The sequence below is a fragment of the Macaca mulatta genome, chromosome 19 (genome assembly GCF_049350105.2).
Source record: "Macaca mulatta isolate MMU2019108-1 chromosome 19, T2T-MMU8v2.0, whole genome shotgun sequence".
Taxonomy (NCBI): Eukaryota; Metazoa; Chordata; class Mammalia; order Primates; family Cercopithecidae; genus Macaca; species Macaca mulatta.
Window position 1 is genome coordinate 66,913,676 of NC_133424.1, and position 21,956 is coordinate 66,935,631.

A 21,956-nucleotide genomic window follows, 5' to 3' on the forward strand; every position below is an offset into this window, starting at 1 on the left:
CAAACAAACCCCAAAGCTAGTAGAATACAAGAAAGAACCAAAATCTGAGCTGAACTGAAGGAGACTGGCACACAAAAAAAATCATTCAAAAGATCAACAAATCCAAGAGCTGCTTTTTTTGAAAAAATTAATAAAATAGACTGCTAGCTAGATTAATTTTTTTAAAAAAGAGAAGATTTGAATAAATACAATCACAAATGACATGAGGAATATTACCATTGATCCCAGAGAAATACAAACAACCATCAGAGAATATAATATAAATTAGCTAGATTAATTTTTAATAAAAGAGAAGATTTGAATAAATACAATCACAAATGACATGGGGAATATTACCATTGATCCCAGAGAAATACAAACAACCATCAGAGAATATAATGAACACCTGTATGCACATAAACTAGAAAATCTAAAAGAAATGGGTAAATTCCCAGACACATGCACCCCCCCAAGACTGAACCAGGAAGAAATTGAATTCTTCAATGGACCAATAATGAGCCTGAAATTGGTTCAACATACACAAATCAAAAAACAGATTCATCACATAAACAGAGCTAAAACAAAAAAAAACCACATGATTATATCAATGATGCAGAAAAGGCTTCTGATAAAATTTAACATCACTTCTTGTTCAAAACTCTAATTAAACTAGTATGGAAGGTACATACTTCAAAATAATAAGAGCCATTTATGACAAACCCACAGCCAACATCATGCTGAATGGGCAAAAGCTGGAAGCAATCCACTTGAAAACTGGCACAAGAATGCCCTCTCTCACCACTGCTATTCAACAGTATTGGAAATACTAGGCAGGGCAATCAGGCAAGAGAAAAAAAATAAGGTGTATTCCAATAGGAAGAGAGGAAGTCAAACTATCTTTGTCTGCTGATGACATGATCCTATATCTAGAAAACATCATAGTCTCAACCCAAAAGCTTCTTAAGCTGGTAAACAACATCAGCAAAGACTCAAGATACAAAATAAATGTGCAAAAATCACTAGCATTTATATACCAATAACAGTCAAGTTGAGAGCCAAATCAGGAATGCAATCCCATTTACAGTTTACACACACACACACACACACACACACACACAAAACCTAGGAATATAGTTAACTAGGAAGGTGAAAAATTTCTTGAAGGAGAACTATAAAACACTGCTCAAAAAATTAGAGATGACACAAACAAATGGAAAAACATTCCATGATCATGAATAGGAAGAATAAACATCTTAAAAATGGGCATACTGCTCAGAGCCATTTGTAGATTCAGTACTATTTGTATTAAGCTATCATTGAGATTCTTCACAGAACTAGAAAAACCATATGGAACCAAAAATTTAAAATTTAAAAATTCATATGGAACCTAAAAAGAGCCCAAACAGTCAAGGCAAGCCTAAGCAAAAACAAAAACAGAAAACCAAAGCTGGAGGCATTATGTTACCTGACTTCAAACTATACTACAGGGCTACAGTAACCAAAACAGCATGGTACTGGTACAAAAACAAACACATAGACCAATGGAACAGAATAGAAAACCCAGAAATAGTACCACACACCTACAACTATCTGATCTTTATGAAACCTGTCAAAAACAAGCAATGGGGAAAGGATTCCCTATTCAACACATGGTGCTGGGATAACTGACTAGCCATATGGAGACAATTGAAACTGGACCTCTTCCTTACACCATATATAAAAAAATTAACTTGAGATGGATTGATTGATGGATGTAAAACCTAAAACTATAAAAACCTGGAAGACAACCTAGACAATACATTCAGGACACAGGCATGGGCAAAGATTTTATGACTAAAATGCCAAAAGAAATGGCAACAAAAGCAAAAATTGACAAATGAGATCTAATTAAACCAAAGGGTTTCTGCACTGCAAAAGAAACTGTAAACAGAGTAAACTGACAATCTACAGACTGGGAGAAAGTTTTTGCAAACTATGCATCTAATAAAGGTCTACTCTCCAATATCTTTAAGGAACTTAGACAAATTTACAAGAAGAAAACAAACAACCATTAAAATGTGGGCAAAGGACATGAACAGACGCTTTTCAAAAGAAGACATACATGTGGTCAACAATCATATTAAAAAAGCTCAACATCACTGATCACGAGAGAAACGCACATCAAAACCACAATGAGATATCTTCTGACGCCTGTCAGAAGGGCTATTATTAAAAAGTCAAGGGACACATGTTCTCAGGACCTCCTGAGGGCTGGTTCCTCATATTTGGCTCAGAATAAATCTCTTTTAATGTATTACAGAGTTTGACTCTTTTTGTCCACAATAATTTGGTGCCTGAACACGTGAGGTCTCAGATAAGACTCAGGACTCCAAAGGAGTTGTCTCAACCTGGAGCTATGGTACCAGCAGGGGTCCACTGAAAGCCTCCAGGATTTTGAGCTTCTTCTCTGCTGGAAGTGGTAAGTCCTCCTGAGCCCCGATCTCCCTTTGGTTGACGACCCTTTATTTATTCTGAGCTACTATTTCTTTTTCTTTCTAGGAAGTTGTTGTTTAAGGATCCTACTTCTAGTTGGGAGATACATTCTAAAGGGTCTTCTCCATTGCTTTTCTCCCCAAATTAATCTCGATTTGGCTTGCCTGTTCACATTTGCATGAGGAACTGAACTGTTGTTTTCATAGGGAAATGACCGACTGTGTTTCCTCAGCTTAGAAAAGAAAGGGCATTTTGCTCCTCCCAGCCAAAATGTGGGAAGTGATGAGGAGGGCTTGTGGGAGTGTCTGGGGAGGTGGACCCCACCGTGATGTGAAAGGCCTACAGGGAACCCACAGCAAAATTAGTATTAAAAAGGTTTGTCCAGGAAGCACAGATGGGAGTTGGTCACTCCGCATTTTGAGCACTCCTGGAGGTGTTTAGACCTTCGGAGAGAAAAACTTACACACATGAAAGGGAAGAAATGACTAAGTGGTGAGACCCTGTGGAGTCCCACCCACAACCAGCACACTGTGGCCCACTGCACAAACCCCTAGGCCACAGCTCACTTCCTCCTTTAACAAAAGGAGAAGAGAGGAGAGGAGAGGACGGGAGGGAAGAGGAGAAGAGAGGGGGAAGAGAAGAGAAAAGAAAAAAGAAAAGAAAAGAAAAAGTGGGAAACAAATAATCTAAGAATGAGGAGAAAACAAGAAGAATGACACCCTTGTGGGCACTCCATTTGTTTTATGGCGCCTCTACTTGCTGGAGTTTGTGTAAAACAAAAATATTATGGTCTTTGTGCACATTTACATCAAGGTAAGAGAGCCCTAATGACGGCTTGCAAACTATAGAGTTCCTAAGTTCTCTCTTTCTCTATTTTCTTTTCTGCTTGCTTTACATCTGCTGTTACTTTTCTACTGAGATAAAAACCACTGTCCAGATCCAAATTTTTTTGCAAATTGGTAAATTTATATTAATATCTCATGGCTAGAGTTTTGAAGTAAAAGCTACAGGATGTCTGTGTGTGTGTGTGTGGGGGGGGGTGTGTGTTTAAAAGCCTTTATGACAGATTTCTATAATCTTATGTTTAATTAGCAATGAATCCATTTTAATGTCCCTCTAACACACCAGACTTCTTCCTCTGTACTTTGAGATGTAAGTTTTGCTATCTGATTTTTTCATCTAAAAATTGTTTCTTGTAATATGGAAATTTAGGGCTATTTAGCTGATAACTGCCTGGGGTAAGGAAACAGGTTATAAAGAGTTTGAAAGGGTTGGGTGCGGTGGCTTACACCTGTATTCCCAGCACTTTGGGAAGCTGAGGTAGGTGTCAGGAGTTCAAGACCAGCCTGGCCAACATGGTGAATCCCTGTCTCTACTAAAAATGTAAAACTTAGCCAGGCAGTAGTGGCACACTCCTGTAATCCCAGCTACTTGGGAGACTGAGACAGGAGAATCGCTTGAGCATGGGAGATGGAGGTTGCAGTGAGCCGAGATCATGCCACTGCACTCCAGTCTGGGTGACAGAGTGAGACCTTGCCTCAAAAAAAAAAAAAAAAAAGAGTTTGAAAGTTTGAGATAGAAAAAAAAAGAGGATTTTTGAATCTATAAGATGTACTTCTATCAGCATGCCTAATGCATCCATGTATCTGTGTGTGGTGTACATTATGTTTCACTACTAAAAATATACAAAAGAGCTCTAATTAATTGGCTTAAAGAAGATACAAGTGCTTAAATCAAATACTTTATCAGAACAAAATGCTTCTTCAAGTTCACCTGACTTAAGTAAAATCTTTAATAAATAAGCTGGCTTTAAAACTATTGGTAAAATAAGATTAGAAATGTCTTAAGAATTGTTAGCATTTTTGTTTGCATTTATTGCACAAGTGGTTTTGGGCTTATCCCTGCAGAATAGTATGAGATTTGCCATAAGGGTTATAAAACTACAAACCTGGCTGGGCATGGTGGCTCACGCCTGTAATCCCAGCACTTTGGGAGGCCGAGGTCGGTGGATCACCTGAGGTTGGGAGTTCAAGAGCAGCCTTACACATACAAAACAAAATTATAAACCCAGCCCAAAACAGAATGATCTTTGCTTGTATAATTTTTAATAAAGAAGCCATGTAATATTGTTGGTTATGTGAAAACAGCTAACTATTGAGATATTAGTTAAAAAAATACCCTTATATTTAACCATAAGTTCCCTTACCTAAGTAAACACCTGAAATTCATAGTTTATAACATTGGTTAACAGGGAATTAACTTGAAGTGATGACTGTCACAGTGTTCATAAATAATCTAGGTAAACTATTAAATAAATTTATCAAGTAAATGCAATGGAATAAATGCTTATAAACAAACTTGTCATGTAATTTAGAATCTAAAGTTATATTAAATAATAGATATTAATTGACTAGCTGGATAATTTATAATTTAAAAATTATAGGAAAACATTTTTTAAGAAACAATTCTTATTAAGAGATAAATATCTGTGTCTAATTCAGAGCTTACTTAAAAGTCATGTATAAAACAAGATAAATGGAACCAGGAAAGAAGAGAGATGTAAAGAAAGTTATAAATATAAAGAGGAATTTTGGTAAAAAAAGATGAAAAGGAAAGTAATTTTACACAAGAAAGTGTCTTATGTAGTGAATTTTTGTCCTGAAATAAAATAACTGATAGTTCAAGAAAGAGGGATATTTAGAACAAAACAGGCAGTTTAAGCATGATGTAAATGGTCTCTGTAAGTCACAATAAGGTTAGTAAAAACAGGACTTTTTTTAAAAAGAAAGGTTGTATAATATAGTTGATTATGATTAAGAAATAAATTATAATAGTCATTCTACAGATGGGTCTTTGATATTTAAAAAACACACACTGATACAAAACTAAATAATTGGTTGAAACAAGGTTTTACTAAAATATTAACTTATTCTTAATGCAAAAAGTTTTTAATTTTAAAATTCTGTAATCTGTCTTTTTGAAATTCTTCTGATGAATATATCAAAGTTTGGCTGTTTCTCTTTTGAAAGGCCTTGGATGATAGCTCTCTCCCTCACCTTGTGTTGGCTTCTGTAACTTTTATTAATTATCTAAAGTAAGAGAGGAATTTTTGTCTAAAAACAGAAAAATGAAATATCTTTTAGACCTGCTCTTTTTATTCTGTATGCCTGTTATATCTCTATCTTCAGATGTGTTATCTGGATGTGATATTTGACTACCAAACTACATGAAAAAACTCATCAATTGTCTTTTTTTTTTAAAAAAAGTAAGTGCTTATCAGATTGGCAGAGGCTAACTCAGATGCCTTTGAATTCACATAACTTTAATATTTAGTAAAATTAATTTGGTAAATTTAATCTTAAAACTCTCGAGTAATTTGCAATCTTACAACTATGTTATGTTAAACCTCATTTTTTTTCACTTGAAATTTGGGTTACTAAATTAAAATAGTAAGAGCATAAAATGTTTTTGGTGAAGTTTATAAAACACAAGGATATGGATTTTGCCAAAAAAAAGTAGGTTTTTTCTAGTTAGGAAACTATTTAAGAGTTGCTTTAAAATAAAGGAAAAATTACACAGATAAAAGTAAATAAGAAGAACAATTTAGCGAGGACAACAAAAGTTAACTCTGAGACCTGTGATTACCAAGAAGATACTTGATATGGAGGAAGGGCAAAAACATGTAACTATTAAAACCAGAGGGTATAATGCAAAGGAATTGTTCCACTTTTTAGATTGTTATCAGTTTCTTAAAAAAAAAAATCTACGTAGTAGATTGTAAAAAATAACCACTTTAAGGGCCAAATTCTTAATTTTAAATGTTTCAGAATTTAAGAACTTGTTTGGGTTGATGCAGGACCCGTAGATCTCTATTAAGCAATCACTAATGAGTATATGGGATCCAAATGCACAGGAGGTTATTCTGGAGAGAACAACCAGCTTAGTGGACCAGACAGCACCACTAAAAGGTCTGTTGGCCCTGAGAAGGGGACTAGCCAACTCTCCCTATAAAACACCAAGTGCAGCACCCAGATGAAGCAGTGAATGTGCTTTGTATGCGAGCCATGTGGCATCTGTGTATATTTTCGTACTAGTAAATGCTGTTTTAGTTACTATGGCCTTACAGTATAATTGAAATCAGGTAATGTGATGCCTCCTGGTTTGTTCTTTTTACAGAGAATTGTTTTAGCTCTTCAGGCTGGTTTTTGGTTCCAAACGAATTTAAAAATTGCTTTCTCTGTAATTCTGTTAAAGAAATGAGATTTGTAATCTGATAGGAATTGTGTTGAATCTGTAGCATGCTTTGGGCAATATGGTCATTTTAACAATATTGATTCTTCCCATTTGTGAGCAAGGAATATTTTTCTGTTTGGTTGTGTTGCCTACAGTTCCTTTCATCAGCATTTTGTCATTCTCTGTGTAGAGGTGTTTCACCTCCTTCGTTAAATATACTCCTCAGTGTGTGTTTGTGTTTGTGTGTTCTTAATTTGGTTCTTAGCTTGAATGGTATTGATGTATAGAAAGGCTACTGATTTTTGTAGCTTGATTTTGTATCCAGAGACTTTGCTGAAGTCACTTATCAAGTCTACGAGTCTTCTGGAAGAATCTTCAGGGTTTTCTTGGTATATGATCGTGTCATCAGCACACACAGATAATTTCACTTTCTGTTTTCCAATGTGGATGCACTTTCCTTCTTTCTGTTGCCTGATTGCTCTGGCTAGGACTTCCAGTACTCTGTTGAATAGGAGTGGTGAGAGTGGACATCCTTGTCTTGTTCCATTTCTTGGGAAAATGCTTTCATTTCTCCCTATTCAATTTGATGTTGGCTGTGGGTTTGTCATATAAGGCTCTTATTATTTTGGGGTATGTTTCTTTCATGCCTAGTCTGTTGAGGGATTTTATCATGAAGGGATATTGGACTTTGCTGAATGCTTTATCTGCATCTATTGAGATGATCGTGTGCTTTTTGTTCTTAGTTCACGTTTATGTCATGAGTCACCTTTATTGACTTTGCATATATTGAACCATGCTTTCATCTCTGGAATCAAGTCAACTTGATCATGATATATTATGTTTTTTATACACTGTTAGATTCCATTTGCTAGTATTTTCTTGAGGATTTTTGTACCTATGTTCCTCAGGTTTCTTGGCCTGTAGTTTTATTTTTCTGTTGGGTCCTTGTCTGATTTTGCTGTCAGGGTGATACTGGTTTCATAGAATGAGCTAGGAAAGAATCCCACCACCTTGATTTTTTGGAAACTTTCAGTAGGATTGGCACAAGCTCTTCTTTGTATATATGGCAAATTTCAACTGTGAATCCATCTGTTCCTGCGCTTTCTTGCTGGAAGATGTTTAGTACTGATTCTTTTCTGTTACTTGTTACTGGTCTGTTTAGGGTTTCTATTTTTTTGCCTGTGCGATCTTGGGAAGTCGTGTATGTCTAGGAATTCATCCATTTCTCTAGGTTTTCTAGTTTATGTGCATAAAGCTGTTCAAAGTAGTCTCTGATGATCATTTGTATTTCTGTGGTGTTGGTTGTACTGTCAACTTGATCATTTCTGATTGTGCTTATTTAAATCTCCTTTTTTTGGTTCGTGTAGTTAGCCTCTGTCAATTTTATTTATACTTTCAAAAAACCAACAGTTGATTCTTTGTAATGTTTTTGTCTCAGTCTCATTCTTTATCTGTTTTGTCTGAGTTTCCATTATTTTCAGCGTCCATCGCTAGAGAGCTAGTGCGATCCTTTGGTGGTGCCACAATATTCAGATTTTTCACGGCGTCAGGATCCTTGCACGGATTCCTTCTCATCTGGAGAGGCTGCCACTTACTCTCTTTGAATTTATTTTCATCTGGATGGGATTTCTTTTGCGCATTTTCCCCCCGGCCCCGCGGGGAGCGTGACTGCAGAGCATGCTGGGAAGGGTCTTTTGGCTTTTCCCCATAGCCTTGGGCGCTTCTGCAGCACGGTTTGTGTTGGGCTGTTCAGTTCAAATCGCAGGCCGGGAGCTGGTGCTTAAGGGTAAGAGCCACCCTCAGCACAAGCAGGTGCATATGGACCTGGCGTGTTTCCTGTGAGGTGCTGTCTGTCATTTCAGGGGAAGGGCTGGACCGTGGAGTGTCTGGAGCCCGGAGCTTCCTGTTCTAACGGGGTGAGAGAACACAGCGGGGCAGAGCTGGAACCCCTGGCTTGCCCCTGAATATCCTAATGATGGGTGCGGGCACCAGTCCTGATGGACGTGGCTGGGGCAGCGCCTGGTGAAATGCCCTGAGGTCTCTGCTGGGGATAAAGGAGCTACATCCGCTTCCAGTCCCATAGGGAGGAACATTGTCTGTTTCCCTATCACACCCCTGCTCCAGGGCTCGTGAGTCTCAGTTCAGACACACACTGTTGTCTCTCCCCAGGCCACGGTGTGGCTGGGAGCCGTGGGAAACACCTGCCTTGCCATTCTCTGCAGACATGGTTCCAAGGCAGAGCCTCCTCCCTCAGCCCAGTGCAGACCCTGAGCGGCTGTCTGTTGTCCGATGTGGCAGCTGCTTCATGTAGGTGGGATGTGGGGGGTTCTGTGTCTCTGGATGGGAGAGTGGACGTCAGTTGTGGTGGTGTTACCGGCTGGGTGGGCCCGACCTCAGGCCCTGGGGTGACTGGTCAGGTGCCAGCAGGGTAGGAAAGGGCAGGCAGTTCCCGCATTGCAGGCCCCTAGGTGGCCGGCTGGGCAGTGTGTGCGAGTCCTGAAGGGGCTCGATTGGATTTCGGCTCTTCCAGGCTTCAGGTGCTGGCTGTGATGGGGAGGGCTGAGCTGGTCCCCAGGTCACAGGCAGAATTCTCAGGCGGGGCAGGCAGAAGGCTCAGGTGTTGGAACTCGGGGGCAGATCACAGGCCTATGGGGACTGGGCTCTCAGAAGGGCTGGAGGCTGCAGCTGAAATGGCCAGGTGGGGGCAGGATGGCTGTGCTGTGGGCCTGTCACTAGGGAGGGCAGGGCCCCTTGGCTGGGGCACTGGAGACTGGCAACTGTGGGGCACAGGGTCTGCTCACACTGCCCTCCTGAAGAAGTGGCACTCGGTTTTGCTGTTGGGGACACGCAAAAGTGTCAGGCCTCCCCACACCCTCCCTACACCTGGGGTAGCCTAGGGGCAGAGGCAGAGGTGGCAGTGACTGCAAAGGGCTTGTCAGGGGCCTCTGAGCATTGGGCTTTCAGAGGGCACCAAGCCAGAGCCACGGTGTTCAGGTGGGGGTAGGAAGGGTGCACTGGGGCCCTGCAGCTGGCAAGCCCCATTAGCAGGAAGGAAGCCCCATTTAGCAGGACACAACAGAGGTGGGGAGCTGTGTGGTGCTCAGCTTGGCTGTTTCTGTGCCCCAGCTGTCATATTGATTCTGGGGCCCACAGAGGTGCCTGGCCTCCTCCCTCCCTGCTAAGGCAGTGGCAGCTGGACCCAGGCTGCTCAGGGATCAGAAGCCTGTGGGACTCCACGTGGGCTCCAGAGGCGCCTCTGCACCATCTCCAGGAACTCCCAGTGTGCCTCTGCAGGCCAAGGGGGGTCAGGGGCTCTCCTGGGACCAGAATTGTAAAGGGCCAAGGCAGGGGTATGGATCCCAGGGGCCTCACACCCACTCACCCTTTCCCTTTGTTAAGGAGCCTCTCATCACTCACCCCTTCCCCGTGTTAAGAGCCTCTCCTGGCTCCCACCTTTTCTCTTCTCTTCTCTACGTGTCCTCATGGTTCTCAGGTGAACCCCAGCGTCCTCTTGGAAGATCCACTTGACCTGTTGGTATTTACTCGCCATTTTGGGTCCTCTTGGTGAGCAGGCAGACTCCAGCCCTTTCCATTCAGCCAACTGGAACCTCAACCCCCAGTCATTTTCTTGTCACTTTTTACTCTTGGGAAATCCAGTCCCAATGTGCTCCTCTTTCCTTTGAGAATAGTTTTTATTTTCTCCAGTAATTTTAAAATTACTTTTAATCTATTCTAGGTAGCTTTTACTCTATCATAGTTAAGACATTAATTTTATTTATTAATTTGTTTCCGGTAAACTCATGTTCTTTCTTCATTTCTATAAAAATGTCAACCATTTTCTTTGCAAGTATTTACTGACTAACATACTCATTTCCTTCATTCTGAAAGTGTGACACATAGAGAGATATCTGTTTCCTCTCCATTCTGTTTCTTGTGCGCATTAATTATGTTTTCTATTTTATTCATTTCTAGTTTTTCTCTGATGACTAATGAAAAATTTAACTGATATTCCACACCAATACAATGTTCATCATTTCAGCTCTGTCTTGTCCTTGATGCAATTATTTCTAAATGTGCTGATATGATTTACTATTTTTCACATCACAATAGCTTCCTAATTCGTTTCTATAGTTGCCTGTTTTTTCTGTAATGGGCACTTTGATTTTTATTTCTCTTGGGTGGGGTTTTCTCCTATACACGTGATCTTCTATACAGTTTCTCCCAGGGCTCACTCAGGAATGAAAGCTGAGGAGGAGCATTGCTGTAGCCGCTTCTACCCTGCAGTGTCCATGCTTCCAAGCTTAGTATCAGCTCTGTGTTGTGCCCCGCATGGTGGGGCCCATGTGAGTCTCACACTCATGTGCGAGAGATGCCCGGTCCAGCAATGATAAAGTGAGTCTGTGTCATGCCCATCCGGGAAAGTGGCTTAGTGCTGAGTGTGGCTGGGGTCACTGAGCGGAGCTATCCCAGGGTCTGTCCACAAATACAGAAGAGGGGAACTACAGTCTCTCTAGGGTCCCACGGTTTCCTACACTTTTTGCTTTGTTCTGAGAGAGAGACAAAGTGCCATGACAGCTCTGTGGGTTGGACAGATGCCTGTTTCCACCTGCAGGCTGGAACCCAAGCGGAGGTCTTGAATATTCCCAGGTACTGATAAAGCACTTTAGGTTGTTTCTAGAAAACACTGAAAAAATTAACCCTTTTGCTAATTATTGTAGAAACAAGCCCTCTCCTCAACCAAATTCCTGAAACTCTCAAGTTAAACTTTGTAACCCACTCCCTTCACTGCAGACACCCAATAGGAAAGTCACAGGTGCAAGGATGAGATGACTTTGGTCAAACTCATACCCCATAGGGCCAGAAAGGCCTGAAGGAGAGAAGGCTCATGCTTCCAGGTCTCAGATGAGAACTGTTTCTAAGGACTTTTAAAAAAACCCCACAAGAAACTCTTTCATGCCCTTCACCCATCTCCTGCTTTGACAAGGTTTATCACTAGCTATTCTTTAGGATGTCAGGAATTCAGGTAAGATGCTCTCGAGAGAACATTTTCCCAGCAACAACATCTCCTGCAGTGGACCGACAGCAGCTCTGGCTCTGAACCTCTGGAACCAGAGAACTCTGTTTCTAAGCAGCTCTGTCAGCCTCTCCTTTGTTGCTGATAAGAACCTCCTTTACCTCTCTATGTACTGAGAGCTCTCTCTAAGGTGTATTTCCTCTACTCTTATACCAATCATCAACGATCATCAACACAGAAGACTTGTAGGATCAGATGTGTGGGGTTTTTTTCCCCAAACCCAGTAGCTTAGACATCAGCTGGGATGTCTAAGTCAGTTCTGACGCTGTCTACCCAGAGACAGTCCGAGATCCCACAGATTGAAGGCTCAGTCCCCAAGACTGCCCTCCATACCATTGCCAAGTCCAGACCTCCAATTGACTTCAAGAGGGGATCCTATGACCCCCTCTTTGGGTTTAATTTCCTGTAGCAGCTCACAGAACTCAGGGAAAGACTGACATTTCCTGGTTGAATACAAAGCACACTGCAGAGGACACAGATAAAGAGACACATAGGAGGAGGCATGGGGGAAGGGGCACGAGACTTCCATGCCCTCCCTGGGTGCCACCCTCCAGGAACCACTGCATGCTCAGCCATCCAGAAACTCATGAAACCCAGTCCTCTTGGGCTTTTATGGAAGCTTCATGATGTCAGCATTTCCTCCCACAAGAAACAGGGTGAGACCATCTTCTGGGAGGGTCTTATGAGCCACCATTAGAAAGGCAGGGAACATTAGATTCTTGCCTTGAGCAGGTGAAGGAAGGGCAGGAGGAGGTCAGAGGCCTCCCCTGAGGCCCAACACAGCCAATGTTATAACAAAAGAGTGTAACAAGGGCTATGGGAGTTACAAGCAAGGAACCGCGGATGAAAACCGGTATATATCCCAATATCACACTTCCCTCTCTGGACGCACTGTGTCTTGCCATGCCATGCACTCCAGATTGTAATCCTTGCTTCTCATTCCCAAATACACTCAAAATCCTGGTGACCCTGGAGCAAGGCAAACTTCAGTTCCTGGGGTCTCTTATATACACACTTTTTCAACCAAACAGGGATCAAACTATGGCATTTGTGAGAAGCAAGACCTGCGTGTATGAACAGCAAACTTTTCCTATATGCAGGTCAAGCAGAGACAACATCGAGGCTGGAGTACGGGCAGATTTGGGTACACGTAGGGGGTACTGAAACGAATTGCCTGTGTATCCCAAAAAACAACTGTACTGAGAGATCATATTCTCTAGGGTTTTTTGGTTGGTTGGTTGGTTGGTTGGTTGGTTGGTTAAAGCTTTGTGTAGAACACCCAGTGCCTCCTTGTCCATCTCAGGAACATACTTCTATGTGGAAGCACATCCTTGAGATGCACAAGCAGACACTGGGCAAGGAGACAAGGATGCCCCACTCTATGGAAGTCCCCCTAAAAAATGCTCTATGGACACCCTGGTGTTCAGTGCTTCTTTCTTTGGAATCCCAGCAGCTCTATCACTGGACGGTTGGGTGCACTCCCTTGAGGTGACTCCCCTGGGTTGCTTGGGGTCCACTCCAGCCTCAGGTGTGGCTGGAGGACGCAGCCTCCCACCTTCATCTGGAGCCCTGAGCCCCGCTCTGTCGTTGCAGATCGTGAGGTTCCTCTCCCGGCTCCACTCAGTGGCGGAAACCTCCACTCCAATGACCCCTCGATGGTCCTGCCACCCTGTGGCATCTCATCTCTGGCCTCTGTTCTTTCTTGTGGATCTGTCTACCCTTGGGAACTTCCATACCTCTTTTTCTGCTCATGACCTTGATTCTCTGGGTATTTCAGAAATGCCTGATGTACACTTCTCCATTAGGGTCAAGGGCGACATCATGAGTGGACGCATCAACCATCCAACACCAAGATCCTCTCATGTCCCAGACACCTCAGATCTTACCTTGGTCTGGAAATGAAGCACAAATGAGCCCCTCCCAATGTCCCAGGCACCACTGACCCCACGACCACGGTGACGAGCGGGATTTGTGAAAACAGTCTACAAAGGAAAAGACTGAGGCTCAGAGATGGTTCACTACCGCCCAAGGTCACACAGGCAGTGGATGATAACTGGTCATTGAATAAATATCAGCTCCCTCCCCCACTCCCCAAATCAAAGCTCAAACATAAGTCATTGTTCCAGAAATGCTGAGCAGGAATTGAGGTGCAGAGGGACGGCCAAGGGCTCAGGGGCACTAAAGAGGAAGGAAAGACTCAGAGGTTTGTTCCCAGCTGGGTGGGGCTGGACGCTGTAGCAAAAAAAGTTTTAAAAAGGGGAAGTTGAGACGGGGACTATTTGGTTGAAAGAAAATTCACAATCCAGTGCCAGGAAAGAAGTCAACTTTTCTTCCCCTATTTCCCTGCATTTCTCCTCTGTGCTCACTGCCACACGCAGCTCAGCCTGGACGGCACAGCGAGATGTGAGATGCGTCTCTGCTGATCTGAGTCTGCCTGCAGCATGGACCTGCGTCTTCCCTGAAGCATCTCCAGGGCTGGAGAGACCACTGCATGGTAAGGACCACACAACGTGTGCTAATGGATGGCTGAAGGAGGGAGGGAAACCTTGTGGGAGACTGTGAAGGGAAAGCCTCCGCTACCCTCATCTGGAAGGGCAGACACAGGAAGCACCAGTTCTATTTGCCGCTACATCCCGGCTCTCAGTGAGACGAGGATAAACCAGACAGACAGTGGCTGGGGGTCAGGAAAGACCCCATTTCTGTCTGAAATGTCTGCAGAGGGCCTGGTGCCTGCCCCAACCTCAGACCTAAAGGAATGACAGCCAGGTTCCTGGGGAGGGCAGTTCCACTTCCTGTGTGGCTGCAGATGACAAAACTCCATGACAAGAAGGACCCAGCCTCCGAGTGTCTGCACAGGGTGGGAAGGAGGGGAGGCTATTTTTCTCTGTGTGTCTCTGTCCTGCCAGCACCGAGGGCTCATCCATCCACAGAGCAGGGCAGTGGGAGGAGACACCATGACCCCCATCCTCACGATCCTGATCTGTCTCGGTGAGATTTGAAGAGGGAGGGGAGATTCTAACCTAGGAGGGGCCTCACCCCACAGCCAAACTCTGGTGTATAAGGAGACCCCAGGGGCTCACAAAGATCCCAGGGAGGGGAGGACCTGCTCAGGCTTCAGGGGCAAATCTCTCACAGGGAACTCTCTTCCAGGGCTGAGTCTGGGCTCCAGGACCCGCGTGCAGGAAGGTGAGTCTGTCCCCGGCTGTCCCAGTTCCCTCCTCCTCACTGGGGACAAGGGGCCACCCCCGTGCAGCTGGGGATGGGGATTAGCAGTTCTGGGCTGACTGATGGGGGCATCTGGCGGGTCCTGCAGCCAAGAGCTGAGATCTGTTGGGTGGGAAATGACTTAGAATCCGATCTCTGATTTCCTTTTAGGAATCCTCCCCAAGCCCACTCTCTGGGCTGAGCCAGGGTCTATGATCAGCGAGGGGAGTCCCGTGACCCTCAGGTGTCAGGGGAGCCTTCAGGTTCAGGACTACTGTCTATATAGGGAAAAAAAACCAGCATCCTGGGTTAGACAGATACGACAAGAGCTTGTCAAGAAGGGCTATTTCGCCATTGGATTCATCACCTGGGAACACACAGGGCAGTATCGCTGTCAGTATTACAACCACAGTTGGTGGTCAGAGCCCAGCGACCCCCTGGAGCTGGTGGTGATAGGTGAGAGGACCTATCTCTCTGTCCCAGCCCCTGGCTCTGTCCTCAGGAAGGGGGTCGGCTCTCAGGGGCGTCTCCCTCTCACAGCCCAGCCCTGGGGATGATGTGGGAGGTGGGAACCCATTTAACACGGTGCCGCCTTCTCTCCCAGGAGCCTACAGCAAACCCACCCTCTCAGCCCTGCCCAGCCCTGTGGTGGCCTCAGGACGGAACGTGACCCTCCAGTGTGACTCACAGGTGGCATTTGATGGCTTCATTCTGTGTAAGGAAGGAGAAGATGAACACCCACAACGTCTCAACTGCCAGTCCCACGCCCGTGGCTGGTCCTGGGCCGTCTTCTCCGTGGGCCCTGTGAGCCCGAGTCACAGGTGGTCGTACCGGTGCTATGGTTATATCTCGAGCGATCCCTATGTGTGGTCTTTACCCAGTGATCTCCTGGAGCTCCTGGTCCCAGGTGAGAAATTCACAGCATTGCCTGGAGTTCCCTGAGTCTCCGGGCAGGTGGGGAGGAGCCGCGTCTCAGGGCAGCGCCAGGTGGGATGATGTTGGCACGAGAGGGCTCAGGGCTCCTGGGGCCAGAGACACAGGAAGATCAGCAGTGGTGAGGCCCGGGGGGAGAGGGAGGGTTTGTGGGGAAGCCTGAGGGTCGGTCCTGGAAACCGTGACCACCTTTTCCCAGGCGTTTCTAAGAAGCCGTCACTGTCAGTGCAGCCGGGTCCTGTCGTGGCCCGTGGGGATAAGCTGACCCTCCAGTGTGGCTCTGATGCCGGCTACGACAGATTTGCTCTGTATAAGGAGGGAGAAGGTGACTTCCTCCAGCGCCCTGGTCAGCAGCCCCAGGCTGGGCTCTCCCAGGCCAACTTCCTCCTGGGCCCTGTGAGCCGCTCCCACGGGGGCCAGTACAGATGCTCCGGTGCACACAACCTCTCCCCCGAGTGGTCGGCCCCCAGCGACCCCCTGGACATCTTGATCTCAAGTGAGGAGCCCAGCGGGTTCAGTCAGGGACCCAGGCTCTGCTCAGGCCCTGACGGGGGATCCCATGTGGTGATGGCCGGGATGAGGGGTAGGGGTCCCAAGGGAGAGAGAGACAGACAAGACAGGGGATGGGTGGGGAGGGAGAGACTCAGAGAAAACAGAGACAGAGACTGAGGGTCCCAGATAGAAGCCTGGAGAGGCGTCAGCTCAGAACCAGGTGGGGCAGCCCCTCACCCATCGTTCTTCTCTCCAGGACAGATCCGTGGCAGACCCTTCCTCTCAGTGCAGCCGGGCCCCAAGGTGGTCTCAGGAGAGAATGTGACCCTGCTCTGTCAGTCCTCGTGGCAGTTCCACGCTTTCCTTCTGACCCAGGCGGGAGCAGCTGATGCCCACCTCCATCTAAGATCAATGCACAAATATCCTAAGTACCAGGCTGAATTTCCCATTAGTCCTGTGACTTCAGCCCACGCGGGGACCTACAGGTGCTACGGCTCACGCAGCTCCAACCCCTACCTGCTGTCTGTCCCCAGTGACCCCCTGGAGCTCGTGGTCTCAGGTGAGGGCCCTGACCCTGTCCTCTCTGAGCCCAAAGGCTCAGCTCAGGCCTTGCCCCCAGGAGAGCTCTGGGCTGGGATGGAGTGAGTGGGGGTGCGACGGGGGTCTCTGCCAGAGGGAGACTCACCCATCAGAGGGGAGGAGGACGACGGCTCCCCCGAAGGCATGCCCACCCTCAGCGGCATCGCCAGCATCATGAACTGGGGAGGTGGGTGGAGGGAGAGGCTGGGAAGACCACAGCCCCCACGTAGAGAAATTTGGTTTGAGGTGGAGACTTCAGGGAAGCCCCAGCTCCTCAGCCTTCTCTCATTCTTTAACCCAGGACCCTCCGGAGGCCCCAGCTCCCCCACAACAGGCCCCACCTCCACATGTGGTAAGTCACTGAGGCTTCTGGGCTCAGAGGGAGAACGGCCTCCCCAGGGCAGCCCTGAGTCTCCCAGAGAATCCCATTCCCCTCAAGGACTCAGGCATGGGCTTCCACCCCGGGAGCTGGGCAGAGCCACAGGAGGGGCCACAGGCTCCCAGGGGCTCAGGCTGGGCCGGTGAGGGGCGGGGTCGAGGCAGAGGGAGGTGTTGGGGCCCAGCCTGGGGGAGGAGCAGCCGGGCTGACGTGGGGAGCAGGGCCGCCCCAGCCCTCACCTTCCCATCCTGACCCAGCAGGCCCTGAGGACCAGCCCCTCACCCCCACGGGGTCGGCCCCCCAGAGTGGTGAGTGGTGGCTCTGAGAGGAGGGTGGGCGGGGTCCGGGGAGGCAGAGGTCGGTTCTGTCTTAGGTTCAGGCTCCTCTGAAGATGGTGACGTGGACAGGCCCCTCCCCTGCCTGGGCCTCAGTTTCTCCAGGTGTAAAGGAGAGAGGCCTGCGGGTGGGAACGTTCCTTTCAGCTCTGACTCCCAGCTGTGACCTCCTGGGAGAGGAGGCCTCCCAGGGAAGCCTCCCAGACCCGATTCCACAGGGGCCTGTCCTGTCCCTCCTGCAGCAGTGACGGTGACCTGGGGCAGGGGAGGGGAGCAGGGCTGTGGTTCAGGACGGTCAGGTTCTTTCCCTGCATCTCTGGGGCTCAGCTCTGGTGCAGGGAACAAGGGCTGCGGGTCAGAGTCCCGGGTTCCCTTCCCAGCTCTGCCGCTTCCTGGCTGGGGGTCCTGGGACAGGCGATTCACTTCTCTGAGCGTCAGTTTTCCATCTGTAAAGTGGGTGGGGTGGATGTTTCTGTTGTGGGGGTTGGAGGTGGTGAACAGAAGGTCCAGAACACAGTAGGCGCTCATGTCAATGACATTACCCCCATTTCTGATATCATCATGCTCAAGGTCTGGGAAGGCACCTGGGGGTTGTGACCGGGGTCTTGGTGGCCTTCGTCCTGCTGCTCTTCCTCCTCCTCCTCTTCCTTGTCCTCCGATATCGACGTCAGGGCAAACGTTGGACATCGGGTGAGTAGGGAAGGGGGCACCCCATGGGCCGACCGAGGGTGGGCTCAGGGCACCAGCCAAAGAGAATCCAAACCACTGGGCAAATGCAGCTTTGAGGAACTGTTCCAGCATTTCTCACCAGGCGAATGGAAAAAGCACTTAATGTCAGTCCCGTCTACAAATGTAAAGTGTCCTTCGGGCTCTGTCCATCTCATGGGGCATTTGGAACATGGAGGCAGGAGTGTTTTCAGGTTTCCTTCCTTACCTTCGAGCTGTGTGTGGGGGGCAGGGGCTCCGATGTTCCCAGGGCTGAGGCTCTGTCCTTCTTCCCCCAGCCCAGAGAAAGGCTGATTTCCAACATCCTGCAGGGGCTGTGGAGCCAGAGCCCAGAGACAGAGGCCTTCAGAGGAGGTAATTCTGCCCAAAGACCCCAGACTCCCACCGGGCCCGTACACTGCCCCTAAAGCTCCCGTTCCTCCCCCAGGTCCAGTCCAGCTGCCGACACCCAGGAAGAAAACCTCTGTGAGTGACAGGAAGAGGCGACCAGCCAGGAGGAGATGGGGGAGGCGACCAGCCAGGAGGAGATGGGGGAGGCGACCAGCCAGGAAGAGATGGGGGAGGAGACCAGCCAGGAGAAGATGGGGGTGGCGACCAGCCAGGAGGAGACGGGGCCCCAAAGTTTCCCTAGCAATGGGGAAAGGGGCACAGGCTGGAAAGTGTCTGGGGCTCAGGGTGAGATGATCTCACCCCACACTGTGGGACCTTGGGAACATCGCAGCCCCTCCCTGCATCGCAGTGGCCCCGTCTGGGAGCTGGGCAGGGGCCCGCAGGACTGAGGTCTCAGGGAACCTTCCCAGGAGACAAACCCCTTGCTCTGGCCCAGCAGATGCTGCCGTGAAGGACACACAGCCTGAGGACGGGGTGGAGCTGGACAGTCAGGTGAGACCCTGCCCCTGTCCCGGGCACCAAAGGCCTCCTGGTGCCAGATCTAATCCTGCAGGACTTCTCTGTCCTCTTCCCCTGGCTCTCAGCATCATCACGGTGGACCCCTCCTTGTCCAGCACGCTGCCTCCCGCCTGCTGTGACCTCACTCTCTCCTGCTGTCCTGGGACCTCGCGAGCCTCCTCCCGGGTCCCCTTCCTGCTCCTCCTCCTCTGTTTGGCCGTCTGGTGGTTAGAGCACTCCCCAGGCCTCAGGAGGATGAGGAATAGATGAACCACCCCGGTCCCCTGGGCTCCGCTTCATTCATTCATCCAGCGAGTGTTCCCAGGGAGCTCACTGTGGATCGGGCTCCCTGTGGGAGCTGCAGACACAGCAGGGAGCAGAGCCGCCCCCGCCTCCTGAGCTCACCTCGTGGTGGGAGACAAAATGCAAATAAATGCATGTGTCCAGGAGTGCAATGTGCTGCAAGAAACATAAACCAGGGAAAGGGCAGAGTGTGGGGCAGTGGGGCCAGTCTGAATGTAAGGGGAGGGCTGTCTGCTCAGCTGTCATCTGAGAAGCCTGGACGGAGGGGGCCACAGGATCCTCTAATGGACGAGCCCCTGCAGGCAGAAGAAACAGCCGTGCAAAGGTCCTGAGGCAGCAGCAAGCTCTTGCAGGAAGGCCGTGTAAGGCTGCAGCCAAATGAGCAAGGTCAGAGTGAGGAGGAGAGGCCAGAACCACAGGCAGGGAGCGGCCAGACCTCCCACGGCCTTAGGGCGTCCCTGAGATTCCATCAGGAAAGAGATGTAATCAGATCACCCTGGGAACAGTGAGGAAAATTGACTCCAGGAGTCACCCCACACCAGTGTCTTTCTCCAGCAGAGGCCACATGATGAAGACCCCCAGGCAGTGACGTATGCCCGGGTGAAACACTCCGGACCTAGGAGAGAAATGGCCTCCCCTCCCTCCCCACTGTCCGAGGAATTCCTGGACACAAAGGACACACAGGCGGAAGAGGACAGGCAGAGGGACACTGAGGCTGGTCCTTTCCTCTCCAGGCCCCCAGGCCTCCCCCACCCCCACCATGTTCCTTCCCTCTCACTCTCCCCCACTGCAGGCTGCTGCATCTGAAGACCCCCAGGATGTGACCTACGCCCAGCTGCAGAGCTTGACCCTCAGACGGGAGACAACTGAGCCTCCTCCCTCCCAGGAAAGGGCGCCTCCAGTTGAGTCCAGCATCTACGCCACCCTGACCATCCACTAACCTGGAGGGGACCCAGACCCCACATTCCAGGGAGTCTGGGACGCATGGGAGTTGCCCCCAGTGGACACCATTGAACCCCAGCCAGCCTGGACCGACACCAGGAGATGCTGGGAACTTTTAGGGGTCACTCAGTTCTGCAGTATAAATAACTAACATCTATACATTTTTGAAATAAAGCAACAGACTTTTCAATAATCATTGACGTCACTGAGAAAACTAAAAGTCAGAAAGTGCATTGAACTGAATCACAATGTAAATATTACACATCAAACGATGAAACTGGAAAACTACGAGCCACGAATGAATGAATTAGAAAAGAAAAAAAAAGTAGGAAATGAATGATCATGGTTTTCCTATTAGAAATTTAGGGCCTGGCGCGGTGAGTCACGCCTGTCATTCCAGCACTTTGGGAGGCCGAGGCGGGCAGATAACGAGGTCAGAAGACTGAGACCATCTTGACCAACATGGTGAAACCCTGTCTGTCCTAAAAATACAAAAATTAGCTGGGTGTGGTGGTGGGCGTGCCTGTAATCCCAGCTATTCGGGAGGCTGAGGCAGGAGAATCGCTTGAACCAGGGAGTCAGAGGTTGTAGTGAGCCGAGATCGCACCACTGCACTCCTGCCTGGCGACAGAAGGAGACTCTGTCTCCAAAAAAAAAAAGAAAAAAAAAAAGAAAAAAGAAAAATCTAGAAGAAGAATAACAAATTATTCCAAATGAAGGCGTAAGAAAGGGAATAATAATAATAATAATAATAAGAGGAGTTGTTCATGAGGAAAAACCAAAGCTTGAAAATTCAACAAAGCCAGTGAAGCTCATTCTTGAAAACATTAATTGCACTCACGAATCCTAACTACAATGAGCAAGAGAAAGAAAGAGCAGGCACGCATTTCCACACAGGAGTGAGCGAGCAGACAGCCCTAGAGATCCCACATATGTTTTCAAAAACTAACAACAGAACAGGCGGCAAACCTATGCCAATATACTAGAAAATGCAGATTAAATAGATGAAGTATTGCAAACTGGAGTTTACGTAATGAACATAAGAGTAATCAGAGAATCTGACCCATTTTAGATGTGTGTGTTTGTGTGTGTGTATATATGTGTGTGTGTGTGAAAAACACTGCAATAAAAATGTTCCCATGGTATAAACTCCAGTTCACGAAGCTTCATTGGTGATTTCTTACAAATACTGACACACTAATGAAACACAAACACACCCAGAGCGTCACAAATGTTTCTTGAGAATAGAAAAAGAGGCAATGTGCCCAGGTGCGGTGGCTCACACCTGTAATCTCAACACATTGGGAGGCAGAAGTGGCAGATTACTTGAGGCCGGGAGTTCGAGACCAGCCTGTCCAACATGGCAAACACATCTCTACTAAAAAAAAAAAAAAATTAGCTGGACGTGGTGGCGCAT

At 47.5% G+C, this 21,956-nt stretch overlaps 1 protein-coding gene across 47 annotated transcripts; it reads left to right on the forward strand.

Moving 5' to 3' along the window:
• The first annotated feature begins 2,167 nt into the window (after positions 1-2,167).
• LILRB1 (leukocyte immunoglobulin like receptor B1) lies at positions 2,168-20,732 on the forward strand. 47 transcript variants are annotated; one of them, XM_077975900.1, is made up of 16 exons: positions 2,168-2,437; positions 14,137-14,252; positions 14,665-14,746; positions 14,909-14,944; positions 15,134-15,418; positions 15,567-15,869; positions 16,095-16,391; positions 16,644-16,946; positions 17,268-17,318; positions 17,603-17,653; positions 18,251-18,370; positions 18,685-18,760; positions 18,834-18,871; positions 19,236-19,288; positions 20,153-20,311; positions 20,391-20,732. In XM_077975900.1, the coding sequence occupies exons 2-16, from the start codon at positions 14,250-14,252 to the stop codon at positions 20,535-20,537; spliced, it is 2,004 nt and encodes a 667-aa protein (XP_077832026.1). In that variant the 5' UTR covers positions 2,168-2,437; positions 14,137-14,249; the 3' UTR covers positions 20,538-20,732.
• Positions 20,733-21,956: the final 1,224 nt, after the last annotated feature.